The following is a 13,612-nucleotide window of genomic DNA, read 5'->3' as shown; positions in this document are numbered from 1 at the left end:
AAAGTAACAGTGGAGACTTTCTTGGCCCATTTAAGGAATGCTGGACATCAAAATTGCTGAGTGGGATCACAGCCTGGCTCCGAGAAGCCTGCAGACCTCTGGGTCCAGTGCAGGTCTCCCGTAGTAAAACCACTGGGAACTGCAACCATGTTTCAATCCTGCCACCTCTGTTGGCTGTGACACCCAGGATCTCGGGCTGGGTCTGTGGTGACCAGGCCTCAGCTCCTCCATTTCCTGTTGGGGTTGTGACTGCTCCCTGCACATCCCAGGGCCCCTGTCCCATCAGCAGAATGCCAGCCAATCATGTTTGAACAGCAGAGTCAGAACGGTGACCCACAAAGCAGTGGTGACCACTGAGGCCCTGACTCCTCCAAGGTTTTGGAAACGTGCCCTGCTTCTGGAACATTCCTTTGAACTTGGGCCTGGGTCTGGTTGAACTGCCCTGTGACAAGAGGAAGGGGTCTGGGAAGCCTAGAGAGGGTAAATGACCAGCTCCGGGTCACAAAGCCTCATCAGATCCTGTGTTGCCCATGGTTTGGCTTCTGCGAACGGAGGCTCTGCTCCCCCTTTGGTACTGGTCCAGGTTTGGGGACTGCGACAGTCATCACTGGGGTGGGGGTGAGAGCAGCAGTGCCTGGGCAGCCCCCCTCTGCCCCAGAGGGCTCCACTCAGGACGGTGCACGCCAGCATAGTGAGGGTTACAGCTAGGCCCCTCCCAGCCTCCAGGGCCACTGTCCCTTAGCAACAGGTCTGCCAGGCAGGACGCGGCTGCTGGTGCTGGACAAAACAGGCAGGAGAGGCTGGTCCGGACAGACAAAAGTCAGGTGAGGCGACAGTGGCACCTCAGTGACGCTTGGCCCCAGTGCTCTCCTACTCCTTACCCTTCCAGCATGGACGAGGCAGACAGGATTGTGGACAAACTTAGGGCGCAATGTGTGGCCAGAGGAGCCTCAGGCATCCAGGGCTTGGCCAGGTGGGCAGTCTCTCCAGTCTTTCTGTCCCTGGGCCCCTACCCCCAGCCCATGTAATCACCCTCCAACACTCCCATCCCAGGTTCTTCCGCCGCCTAGACCGGGACAGGAGCAGGTCCCTGGACGTAGGGGAGTTCCAGCGGGGCCTGGCTGAACTGGGGCTGCCACTGGGTGAGGCCGAGGCGCAGGCCGTGTGCCGGCGCTGGGACCGTGATGGCAGCGGGACTCTAGACTTGGACGAGTTCCTGAGAGCGCTGCGGGTGAGGGGGGTTCAGGGCTGAGTGGGGCCTTGACAGGCGTGCACCGAGGGTGAAGGGACAGGGTTGGGTGGGTTAGGGCAGGAGCACACCGTGGGTTAGAGGGTACAGAGCACTGGAGAGCATGGTGGGCACCTACGAGGGTTCCTGTCCACCCCCTTCTCGGTCACCATGCTCTTTCCTTCAGCCCCCCATGTCCCAGGCCCGCGAGGCGGTCATTGCAGCCGCCTTTGCCAAGCTGGACCGCAGTGGGGATGGCGTGGTGACCGTGGAGGACCTGCGCGGGGTATACAGCGGCCGCGCCCACCCCAAAGTTCGGAGTGGGGAGTGGACAGAGGATGATGCGCTGCGTGGCTTCCTGGACAACTTCGACTCTGAGGACCAGGATGGGCAGGTGCGCCCCCTCCCCGTCCCATTACACAAGTCCCTGCCCCTCCGCCCCCCAGGTCACACCGACCCCATCACACTGTCCCCGCCTCTCTGTTCCCAGGTCACACTGGCTGAGTTCCAGGACTACTATAGTGGCCTCAGCGCCTCCGTGGACACAGACGAGGAGTTTGTGGCCATAGTGACCAGTGCCTGGCAGCTGTGAGCACCGTCCCCTGCAGATGCCAGGGAGGGGCCCGTTGTGCAGCCTGGTGTGACCCCTCTCAGGTGGACACGGCATATGTAGAAGGCATGCCCCCCTCTACCCTAATGGAGCTGCCTGCCCGCTGGGCCCCCACCTTGCCAGTGCCCCCCAGGGCATCTGGGGGTTCAGGCCCCACCCACATCCCCAGGGCAGGCAGGCTCCTCCAGAAGAGGCCCCCCAATGTGACCAGCGTGTCCTCGAGCCTTGCCTTGCCAGAGCAGTGGCACAGAGGCCCCTGACATGCTGGAGGCCGGGGTTTAGTTAAAAGTTTTAATGTCGTTCCCAAATACATTTCATAGGACAACCTTACATAAATGGTCCAAACCCGCGGGCGCTGTCTGCTTCTGTCACTAGGTGGCTAAGGCTTAAGCAGAGAAGTGACCAGGTCTGTGGAAGGGGCCTCTGCTCTTCCGGGCTGGCTGCTCCCAAGCCAGCTAAGGCCCAGCCCTGAGGGAGGGACTGGTGACGTCACTGTTGTCCCTCAGAGCCAGGCTGGTGGCCTCTCCCCGGGTGGCTGACTCCAGGCTGGTGGCTGTGGGCTGTGGGGCTCCGTGGGGCTGTGGGTGAGCAGCTGCTAATGGCCACGTGGGTCCACCCTGTCTGGTCCATGCCTGGGACTAGCCCCCCACTTGCTGTTTGACCCCAGGCCAGAGTCTGTCCCCCTTTATCTCACAGAAGCCACCAACCCAGCAATGCCCTCGGCTGGTAGGGAGTGGCTACAGTGTGATGGTGGGTGAGCGCCACCCTGCAGGTAGGGAAGGTTCTCTGCAGGGCTAGGCCTGGGCCCCTCACTGCCCCCCAGCCTGAGCAGAGGCCAGGCACTGGAGGTGGGGAGGATGGACAGGGAGCGGGGCTCCACCAAAGACACTATCTTCCTTCATCTAAGAAACCAAAACCCACACTCTGAACATAAAAAACATCTGCAAAAGATGAGCCCCAAACGAGCACAGGGAGGCAGGGTGCAGTGTCGTGACAGGACGTCCGACAGGCCCAGTGTTTGCACTTCGGGGATATGCCAAGCCTGCAGTCCCTCTGCCCCCTCAGCTGGAACCTTCGCAGGCGGCCACCCCCGAGCGGAGAGACGAGGCCCCCAGCCCAGTGAGAAGCCGTGACAAGTCTCAATGTGCCATTTCAATTCAAAGGGGAGAAAGTCCTGTGTGTGCTCATCAATATGATGAGGTTGTGCCCAGCCACGCCGGGCAGTTCCAAGTCCTCTCTGGGACAGGACGTGCGGAGACAGCCTGTGACAACCCAACAAAGGTGTGGTTCCGAGTCCCGGTCCGACACTGCCGAGACGCTGCTGCAGGGATGAGGGTGGGTGGGCGACAGACGACAAAGCAGCAGCTTGTGCTCGGCCCAGCCGCTATGTGCTCCCGGCTGCTGGACCGTCCCCTTCATCACCAGCACCTGTGGACAGAACGGGACTCAGCGCCAGGCCGCACCCAGAAAGGCTCAGGGGTGAGGTGGCCACAGCTAAGGCAAGGAGCCAAGTCCTCGAGGGCTCTGGACCCTGGCTCACCGGCTCCTGTGGCCCCTGAGGGCGCCAGGACGTCGTCATCACTGTCATCCTCTTCGTTGGACGGGGGTACACCTGGCTCGGGGGCTGGCGTCTTGGCCTCCTGCTCCTGCTCCACACGGCTGCGCAGGGCCAGGATGCGGTGGTGCAGGGCTGCATACAGCTGGCCTGTGTCCTTGGAGCTGGCCTGGGGGTGCAGAGGGTTGTGAGGCATCTGTCTGAGGCTGAGGGCCCTGCCCTGCGACCCTCCCCTCGCCCACCTAGGACAAATGCAGGGAGTGCTAAGGCCGGGGCTCAGAGGCACCTCCTGCCCAACCCCTGAAGCCCCTGTCCACTGGAGACACTAAGAATGAGACTGTGGGCCTGCTACCTATGAAGACTTAATAAGCTGAGGGGAGGCTGCTTCCATGGGCCCCACCGGTCCCAGGTCCCCACCTCTGCAGCACCCTCCTGAAGGTTTCAGAACCTGCCCATAGCCCTGGTCTTCCCACCTCCACTCAGGAAGCCGAGGGCCCACTGACCCACCAATTCCAGGTCCCTACCTCTGCGGCACCCTCCTGGGGTTTTGCACCCTCCGCCCCACAGCCCTGGTCTTCCTAGCCCCGGACTCTGGATGCCAAGGGCCTGCTGACCCACCGAGATGAGGAAGACCTTCACGCCCTGGTCCTCGGTGTCTGTGGCCGTGACGCGCACGCTCTTCTCGCTGGCCTTGTCAATCTGCATCTGTGCCCAGAGTTTGGTGTTGAGGATCAGCCGCAGGCTCCCCTGGGTCCGCATCACTGCAACAATAAGGCCCATCAGCAGGCCCGCGGCCTCACCCCAAACAGCGGGCAGAGGGAGGACATGGGCCAGAGGACATCAAAGGGCGTAATTCCACGACAGCCCTGAGCTCTGTGACTGCTGCCCACCTGCAGGCTGAGCCAGAGCCTGGGGTCCTGCTGCACAGGGCCCTCTGGCCCTCCCCCTCAGCTCCTGAGCCACTGCTGGCAGGAGGTGGAGGGTTCAGGCTGGAACCCCACGTGAGTAATGGAATAACCTGGCTAAAATAGAAGGGGCCAGACTTGGTGAATATTGCTTAGAGATGAAACATGAAATTATTGAGCTAGAAATGGTTATTTCTGTACAGAACACAAAATGATTATTTTAAAAAGAGAGGGAGGATTTGATGGTGTACACACACACACACACACTAAAGACCTTGTCTGATTTAAAAAAAAGAATAAGGATAAAAGGTCATACGTGTACACATATATGTTGGGTTTGTTGTGTTGCCCCAAATCAAAACTCCTCTCCCCCCAAAAAAGAACACAGAAAACAAAAATCACAGAGAAAAGTGTGTACATTATCTATAGTTTCCCCCAGAGCCCCCGAGTACTGCGATTCTCAACTTCTATGCTGTGGTTAGGGAGCTCTGGTGGCTTAGTGGTAAGGAGCTGTATGCTATCAAACCAAAGACTATAGTTTGAATCCACCAGCTGGACCAAGGGAAAAAGGTGGGTCATTTCCTCCCATGTAGTTAACTGCTTCTTAAAACCCGCTGGAGGGGTCAGCTATTGGTCGGTTCTGACTCAACAGTACACAACAACAATAACAACATGGCTGTGGTTATACTCACACTTGAGAACAGTCTTCTTTCCTATGCTTTGCTATGCTAATAAAGCAGGATTGGCGTGGGGTGTGTCTTAAATTAACCTCTTGAGATTAAAGAGATTAACCACACATGCAGGGGTAAGAAGATGGCTATCTCTAAGGAATCAGGTGTGAACCGGGACTTGGGCTCTTGCTGGGGGAGGAGGCAAGGCCTGGGCACTGGTTACATGCGTATGTGCGATGCAGAGCCTCACTGAGACACTTGTGTAACAAAGTAGCTCTGGAGAAAAACTTGTGCATTAAGAGGGTCCCAGAAGGATTATATACAATAGCAAAAACATGAGGCACCTCAATGGACCTGACAGGGAAATGGTTAAATCCATTAAATGCTGCTGGAGTAGCAACACAGAAGTCGTCCTGGAGTGGGTGAAAGGAGGCTGCTGCTTGGAGGCAAGGATTCTGAATCTCCGTCTGACATAACTGGGCATGGTCCAAGGAAGGACCTTTGAGTGCGACATCATGTATCACGCTTGGGAGGGTGGAGAGACAGCGCAGGAGAGGACGACCCTCAAGGAGATGGACTGATTCCGTGACTGGGGTCATGGGGGTCGGTGTGTCGGAGACAGTAAGGTTGGCTCAGGATGGAGCAAGGTTCAGAGTTATTGTACACAGGGTCACTATGAGTCACAGGTGACTTGAGAGCCCTTAACAACAGCAACGACAACAATCATTTTTAAAGATAATGAAGTGACACACAAATAAGCTCACAAAATAGGTGACAACACAGAGAAACGCAGCAGAACATAGGTCTGTGTTCCTGAGGTAGCAGCAGAGATTCCTGTCTCAACAGGAGATTCGCGTTGACGGAAGGGGTCCTGGTAGCACAGTGGCTAAGCGTTCAGGTGCTAACTGAAAAGAGGTCTGAGGCTATAGAGAAAGAGGCAGCAGTCTGCTCCTACGGAGATCACAGCTCGGAAGCCTGAGGGGCAGGCCCGCTGTCCTGCAGGGCCACTGGAAGGTGGGAAGGACGTGAAGCAATGCATTTATTTTTAACTTTTTCTTGTTTGTTTTTTTATAGTGGATGGTTTGTCGTCCCCCCCCCTTTCTACCATAAAGCAATTATTACTTTGATCAGGAAGCTTTTAAAAATCAAAAATATCTCACTCAGACAAGAACAAAGAAACAGGAAGAACGAAGGGTGTGGGAGGGCTGGCTGAGGCCAGTACCGGGGCGGGGTGAGAGTTGCCAGTCCCAGGGTGTGGGGCATGTGCGGCGGTGGTGAGGTCTCAGGATCTGGGACTTGGCCCCGACTCACTCTGGAAAGCACACACTCTCCGACCACCCCAGGCCTGCGTGTCACTCACCTAGTCGGGACTGTAACGTGCCATCGTCTGCAGACGCCATGTCGTTAAGTCTGAGTAGGCCCCGGCCTCTCTCCACCCATGACTGTGAGGCCTTGTCGAACACAAACAGCTTACACTGGATCTGGAACACACAGATGGCCTTGCAGTAAGCAGGAGGCCTGGGTCCGGCCAGAGCCACTGAGGACACTCACCACGACAGTTACAAGCAGACAGGCAAACTGTAACAAGTGCTGGGTGAACATGGATCCCGTACACACTGCTGATGGACCGTAAGACACTGTAGCGGCAGCTGCTGATGGGAATGGATCATCTGCTCAAACGGTTAATTACAGAGCTACCACGGGACCCAGGAATTCCACTGTTTGCTATGTACCCACAGGAATGAAGGCTGTGTCCACACCTAAGTCTACAGCAGCATTAACCACGACAGACCGAAAACAAAAGCAAGCCAAACAGCAGTTAACAGATGACATGGGAAACAGAAGGCACTCCACCCGCACAGAGGAGTATTATGCAGTCATCAACAGGGAACAAAGCCACAACCTGGGCGAACCCTGAAGGCAGGCGGCTACGGTAAGGCGGAGCCAGAAGGCCACACAGCACATGATTCCATTTATGTGAAATGGCCTGAGCTGGCACATCCACAGCCACAAAGGAGAGGAATGGGCGGGGGCGGGGGCGGCATGGGGAGTGGCGAGTTTCTTTTCAGGAGAACAAAAATGTTCTAAAATTAGACTGGCTATGGTTGCAAAACTGCAAATGCACTGAAATCGTGCACTTTTAAGAGGGTAAGTTTTATGGTACGTGACTGGTATCTCAATAAAGCTGTTATTAAAAACCAAAGAACAAAGAACCCGTGACGCAGACCATATGCAGGACACAAAGCCCGAAACGTTACTGTTCGGTTCTTCTTTACAGAAAAAGTTTACAGATCTCAGAAAATAAGTATCTCTCAACATAAAGAGATGTTTTTTTAAGAGGCCTCTAACAATTACACATGGTTAGTGCACGCACGCACACACACAACATCCCCAGAGGATGAGGAATGCTGGTTGCATCTGTGACCACCCCTTCCCCTCATAAAACGAGCTGAGTGCAGAGACGCACAGTCACGGCTCCTGGGTAGTCAGAGGAGATGCCTAGTACCACAGCCTTCACGATGCCCGGATCACCAAGAATGTCTCCAAGCAGGCCCTTCTGCTCCAGAAGGGGCCACATCACAGGCAGTCCGTCCAGCACCCTGAGGCCCAGCCTGGAGCCCCAGGTACACTGAGGAACGGCCGTCCCTCACCTGTAACACGTTGCTCTCTGCCTCCTCCCCGGTGATGACTTCCACCTTTTCCAATAAACACTTCCGTGCTGTGGCCTTGGTGTAGGCGGCTGCCGACTCGGCCAGGGACTCTGAAAGGTTATCAGCTAAACAACATGGACTTTTTAGGAGGAGGGAAGTTTCTAGCTCACAAAAGCCTCACACGGTTGGCTCTGGCCTCACTGGTCCCACTGCCCTGTGGGGTGACACTAGAAACCCGACAAGGACTCTGGCCTCAGTTTATGGAGAAGCTATGTGGGAGCTAGGACCCCCAGCCTTTAAATACAGGAGAGAGTCCCTGGCTGGCCCTTGTCTGCTTTACTCCTTGATGCAAAGCCTCCTGTCTCTTCTGTTCCACCACCACTGCCTTCAGACCCTACTCCACTATGTGGCTCACAGACAGGATCAACCACCAGTGCCCCCACCTCCATGTCCCACGCTGACCAGCACGTGCTCCCCAGGGCAGAACTAACTTTATGTACCTTTCTCAGGAGTGGCCTCCTGGGAAGAGGAATCAGATCCGGATTCAGCAGCTGCGCTCTCCCTGTTGGCATCCGTGCTGACCTCATTTGACTTTGGCGGGCTCTGTGGGAAGACAGGAAAGTCGGACACGGGCGTCTGACGGGGAGGGGTGGTCCCTGGCAGATGGATGCTGCAGAGCGAGGTCCCGGCATAAGGACACAGGGTGGCCTTCTCTGCCTAGGAAGCAGTTCCGGTGGGGGATGTGTCTTCATGGTCTGGATGCCTGGGGGGGAGGTGGGTGTATTTGCCAGGAGCAGTCTTCCCGACCCCATCTCTGTCCAGTGCCATGTGATCACCCCACGGCTGCAAACCCTCACTGAAATCGCTGGCTAGATGCATCCCTTCTTGACCCACGAGTCCCGGGACTCCTGTCTGCTTCACACACACACCTGGGCCTGCCCAGAGTCCCCCGAGGGAGGATCTTGGATTCAAGGTAAACCAGGAGAAAGATGAACTGCTGGGAGGGCAGAATAAGCTGCTCAGTCACAACCACCATGAAAAGCAGGGCCCTGTGAGCATCTCAGCAGGAAGAGAGCAGACAATTCTAGAATCTGCCCTGCAGGACTGACCCTTGGAGCAAGTGGCTCTGTCTGCTGCTGCTGGGCACCCTCCCTGGCCTGTGACAGTCAGGCACAAAGACCACTTGTCTGGCCCCTTCCAGACTTCAGCCTTTGGGTGGGTACAGTCACCCTTTGGGACTCAAAGCAGTATCAGCAGCAGCACCAGGCTAAGAACTTCCAGGACCTTCCCAAGTGCTTACACGCCAGCGTGTGTGAACTGGCAGGGAGGAGACTGTTGGATGGACCCTGTGGAGGGTGCACTGGCAGAGAGCTTTCCGAGCCTGAGTCACGCCGTGGCCACCAAAGCCCCCATCTCGGACCCTTCTTTAAGCTGAGTCTGAGCTGGTTCTTTTTCCTCTGATCAACATCAGAAGCATCCCTGTTTACAGGACAGCACAGTGCCTTGGTACTCTGCAGGAACCTGCCTCAGGCACTCACCAAAACTCGAGCACTCATGTTCTGGCCAAACACGAATTTGTTGCTGGAGGCATCGGCACTGTTGGTCGAGTTCTCTAAACTGAGAAGAAGACGTGGTTAAGTGTGGGGATGTAAGGCGGGATCAGGCCAAGGATGCACATACTGGACATGAGCACACGGTCAGAGTGGACCACAGCTACCAGCCTGCTGGGGCAAGCACTGGCTGGTTACCTCTCAGCTGTTCTCTGCGGCTGGGCAGGGACAGGATGCCATGTGCCTCCACAGACACATTGACTCTGAGGGGTGTGTGTCTCAGAGAGTGATGAGTGCCTGGCAGAGAGAGGCAGCAGCTGGGGACAGTGGAGTGATGGGCTCAGCACTGGCAATGACGCCCAGTTGGCCGTCAGCAGGAGGCTGGCCTTGGGGAGAGCACCTTCTTCCACACTTGCTACCTCCCAGAGCTGCTGGCAGACAGCACCAGTGACTGACAACTGGCCACAGCTCAGCCGGAGACTGGCCCCTGCCAGAGATGCTCTGACTCCACAGCCCCTGAAACCCTGTAACTTCTGGTGCAAGTCGAGACAGCGAGACTAAACAAGCCATCACTGCTGATCAGTGCAGCTCAGTGGTCAGGCTATCCCACTGGCCTAACAGCCAAGCTACATCCTGACTGTCCCATTGGCCACTCTCTCACGTGGAGATGGTCTCTTTGAGAAGCACCTCATGGGGCTTTCCTTGCCAATGGTGACCACAGCAAGGTGGCATTAGCCAGGATGAGCTGAGTTCTCAATTCACATGCCAAATCCTGGTGAGGAACACAGGGGTGGGGTCTTCACGGCCAACAGTAGGCCATCAAGCTGCACGTGTCCATGAAGATCTGCTCTGGGCATGAGAGTCACTGGACAAACACACTGAACTCTGGTCCTGCTGAGTGTCCATTAAGGTCCAGGAGGACCAGTCTACCCTGGCCCTGTACTGTCCCTCAAGTGTGTGACTCATCCTGACGGCACCCTTCTCCATGACCTGTCCCTTCTGGTATCCCAGGGAGGCCCCAGCGGGCTCCAGGACCATGTGGTCTCCGAGCTGAGATGCGGCAGATGCGTGGACTCTGGGGCAGAGCAGTCCCGAATACGCATCTTCCCTCCACGTCTGCAGCCTCCCTCACCTCCCACCCTCCGGCCGGCACCAGGCCAGACACACCTGGAGCTGATGTACTGCAGGAAGTAGTTCGTTGCAGTTGGTGTTTCCGAGGTGGGGAGCCCAGTGTTCTCCACATCGGCCGCGTCTGTGGTCTCATTTATTAACTGGAAAACAGAGGGGACAGTCAAGACCCAGAGGAGGACGCAGGAACACACCCGATCCTGGGTGGCCCAGCCCCGTCATCTTCCTGCATGCATACACAGGGTAGGCAAAGAGGGGCGCTCTCTATTAAAACACGTCCAGTGGCACGTCTGTGTGGGGGACACATGCTCCCTCGAACACAGGAACTATGGCCTCTGAAGGCTTCTTTCAGCCAAGTGCTCCCCCAAGTCTGTTCGATGTTTTGCTTCCTCTCCTGGGAGCGTGAGTACGAACTACTGAGGACCTTATCACCCAGGCTCAGAGGGGCTTGTTGGTGACTCCAGGTCCACTTGGTCCTGAACCTGGGGCGTGAATGTCAGACCTCAAAAGCCAAGAAGGCCTGAACCCTCCCCAACTCTGAGCAGCTTGCACCTGGCTGAGCATCAGCGACCAGGTCCACCTTCTATTTCCTGCCGGTCAAGAGGGGCCCCTAAGGCAACACTGGTGGCCTAGAGGAAAGAAGCTGTACTGCAACCCCAGAGATATGCGGTTCAAATCCACCAGATGCTCTGCTGGAGAAGGGGGAGCAATCTCCTGTACCAGTCATATCTTATTTTACAGTATAATAATAATAATAATAATGAAATAATAATAATAAAAAAAAAAGAAGGGCTGCTGGTGAAATGGACTCAGGGCTGACCCACTAGTGGGTTTTTTTTGGCTGCAAATTGTACAGGAAATGGCCTTTCACCCATGGAGCCAGTGGTGGACTGGCAGAGGTGCGACCTCTGGGTCAGCAGCGCTACTCCCTTCATTATTACGACTTAAAGACCCAGCACCACCAGCAGCCCCTGCCCATGTCTGTGGAGACCTTGTTTCCGCTCTTTCCCAGACATCAGACATGGGCATCCTGTGCGCTGCAAGTGGTAGAGCAGTATCCCCGCATCTGCTCACGTGATGACAGTAGCACCTCCTCCCAGTGACAACTAGGAGTCTCCGGCCAGCGTCACTGCAGGACTTCCCAGGCTTCCAGGGAAGTTCTGGGCCCAGTGTACTCTGGACACCACCACTCGCTCTCCCCCCGGCCAGGGAAGGTCCCACTCTTGACGCTCCTACTCTCAGAGCCCTGAGTTTGGCCCCACCAAGGTCAACCCCAACTCCTCTAGGTAGACAGACCGGGAGGGCACCCAGGAGGTGGCACTGGTGTCTTATCAGGGAGAGAAAGCAGTATCTTTCCCTGGCTGAAAACACAGTGGTTGTCGAGAGGGGGCAATGCTGTCTCCGAGGAACATGTGGCAGTATCTGGAGGTGTTTCACTGGCCACACTTGGAGGAGAGGTGCTACAGGGACTGAGAGGGTGCAGAGGCCGGGGATGCAGCTCCAGCCTGCAGTGCACGAGATGGCCTGCTCTAGAGGAGATTGGCCCCAACCCCCACAGAGCAGTGGGCACCTGCCGTAGGCCGAGGCACACATGCTCTGGCATGTAGAGTGGCCCGCCCGTCTCAGCGCTGAGCTCTCTGCCCTAGAACTAGGACGAGGGGCTCAACATGTACACTGGAGACAGCTCTGCAGAGTGGTGTGTGGCCCCCACCCCACTGGGGTGCCCTGCCTGGCAGCCTGTGTGGCGTGGCAAGCTGCCGGCAGGAGTCCTCAGAAGCCCTCAGAGACACATTTTTGGTCTTTCCCTTTTTTAACGGAAACAGTGACCCAGCTGCATGCCCACAACGGTCAGCGTGGGGGCTCCCCAGTCCTGGACCACGTACCTTGACCCTGTCCCTCAGGTTCTGCCCAAAGACAAACGCCTGCTGGGCGGTGTCCTTCTTCTCACAGCTTTCCTCCTCCGAAGTGCTGCTGGACTCATTTTTCTGGGGCTCTTTCTCCTATTTAAGGTATGCACAGAAGTGACATGTGACCAGTCCCACTGGCGGTAGGTTTCTGTGCTGACAGATAACCTGAGTCTGGCCCAGGGATGAGTACCCAGCAGCACATGCAGAACTTCCCAAGAATCCTGACCAATGGTGGGGGGAAACAGGAAACAGAACATCCAATTCTCATGAAATCCAAACTTTCTGGAGCTACCGAGGCTGGCTGACTCCCTGAAATCTCTACCCTGAGGAAGGCTTGAAGTCTTGAGCTGGTACTACTATCTCCTGATGTCCTCTGTGGGCCAACTGGAAAAGAAGGTCTGAACAGCAGTGTATGCTTCTAAAGAAAGTGATCAATTCAACAGCAACAACTCTAAGGAAGAGAGCAGGGGCTCTGGGGGCACAGAGACTGTGAATGAGGACACAGGGTTAAGAAAGGCGACACAACCTGAAGAACATAACCCGTGTCACTTGGGGGAACATGTGAAAATGTCTGCTGTTTAGGGTGGTGGGGTGTGTGTCTCTCCACAGTGAAAACACACACAGGAAGGTGCACCATGAAAGGGAGAACAAATAAACACAGAGGTCCGCGAGGCCTCTGCATCTACAGGCCAGGGCACTTCGGGCACCTCAGCGCATGTAACACGGAGGGGCTACGTGTCTAACTCAAAGCCTTCCAACTAACTGGTGGAATGCTGGACACCAAGTGCTCCTTACTCCTATGTACCCTCCTGACATAGTAAAAGCTATAAAAGATAATTACCACAACATGAACAAAAAGCTTTTGGGCTGATACTCTGGGGATATTTGTACGTGGAAAAAATGCACAGCAGGGTGTCCCTGGAGACGCGGGAGGGCTCTGAGATGTGCTGGCCCTGCCTCTGCTCGGCTGTGCAGCTGAGGGGAGACTGGCGTGAACACCAGCCTGGGTCAATGTCCCCGGGTAACTCACACATTGGAGTCCCCTGTCAGAGAGCCGACATGGTTCTCTACCGTGTCTCTTATCAATTCTGCAGCCACCGACTTCACACTGCAGGTGTGGGCCTGCACAAGTGTGGGTGTCCTTTGAAATGAGACAGTACCCCTGGTGAGTTGGGAGTCCTCAGCGTGCACTGCCCCAGCCCCTGGAGGCCCTGGCAGCTCACCGCCTTCACTGCCTGCAGGAAGGGGAGCATGGGTGCCTGCTCCTTGCTGGCCTGATGACTGCTGGGTCCCAAGGACCATCAGTGGGCCTGCAAGAGAGGAGGCTGGGTGTGCGGGGCTGACCACAGTCACTGACGAAGGTCTAAGATTATGAGGGATTTTAAAGTCTTCAATTAAACTCCCAGG

At 56.2% G+C, this 13,612-nt stretch overlaps 2 protein-coding genes across 3 annotated transcripts in view; one reads left to right on the top strand and one right to left on the bottom strand.

Moving 5' to 3' along the window:
- The first annotated feature begins 890 nt into the window (after nt 1-890).
- CAPS (calcyphosine) lies at nt 891-1,820 on the top strand. 2 transcript variants are annotated; one of them, XM_006896363.1, is made up of 4 exons: nt 891-973; nt 1,054-1,231; nt 1,416-1,541; nt 1,719-1,820. In XM_006896363.1, the coding sequence occupies exons 1-4, from the start codon at nt 891-893 to the stop codon at nt 1,818-1,820; spliced, it is 489 nt and encodes a 162-aa protein (XP_006896425.1). The 2 variants fall into 2 exon arrangements, with proteins under 2 accessions (XP_006896425.1, XP_006896424.1); XM_006896362.1 differs by having other exon boundaries at nt 1,416-1,622.
- A 1,402-nt stretch (nt 1,821-3,222) lies between these two features.
- The window catches only part of RANBP3 (RAN binding protein 3), a 59,402-nt gene continuing 49,012 nt past the window's right edge, over nt 3,223-13,612 (bottom strand). Inside the window, exons 11-19 of the mRNA XM_006896429.1 lie at nt 12,182-12,298; nt 10,338-10,441; nt 9,159-9,237; nt 8,121-8,223; nt 7,621-7,730; nt 6,330-6,450; nt 4,012-4,154; nt 3,379-3,562; nt 3,223-3,266 (exon numbers count right to left, since the gene is read on the bottom strand). Of these exons, the coding sequence (XP_006896491.1) occupies nt 3,223-3,266; nt 3,379-3,562; nt 4,012-4,154; nt 6,330-6,450; nt 7,621-7,730; nt 8,121-8,223; nt 9,159-9,237; nt 10,338-10,441; nt 12,182-12,298 (1,005 nt within the window). The remainder of the gene's footprint in view (nt 3,267-3,378; nt 3,563-4,011; nt 4,155-6,329; nt 6,451-7,620; nt 7,731-8,120; nt 8,224-9,158; nt 9,238-10,337; nt 10,442-12,181; nt 12,299-13,612) is intronic.

This window comes from Elephantulus edwardii, unplaced genomic scaffold (assembly GCF_000299155.1).
Source record: "Elephantulus edwardii isolate Elephantulus edwardi_28Jun2011 unplaced genomic scaffold, EleEdw1.0 scaffold00185, whole genome shotgun sequence".
In the NCBI taxonomy this organism is placed as follows: domain Eukaryota; kingdom Metazoa; phylum Chordata; class Mammalia; order Macroscelidea; family Macroscelididae; genus Elephantulus; species Elephantulus edwardii.
This window is presented reverse-complemented; position numbering and strand designations above follow the sequence as displayed.

Coding starts and splice junctions, on each gene's coding strand:
- CAPS (XM_006896362.1), top strand. CDS start 891: ATGGACGAGGCAGACAGGATTGTGGACAAACTTAGGGCGCAATGTGTG. Junction 974..1,053: donor GGCATCCAGGGCTTGGCCAG/GTGGGCAGTCTC, acceptor CTCCCATCCCAG/GTTCTTCCGCCGCCTAGACC. Junction 1,623..1,718: donor CTGAGGACCAGGATGGGCAG/GTGCGCCCCCTC, acceptor CTCTGTTCCCAG/GTCACACTGGCTGAGTTCCA.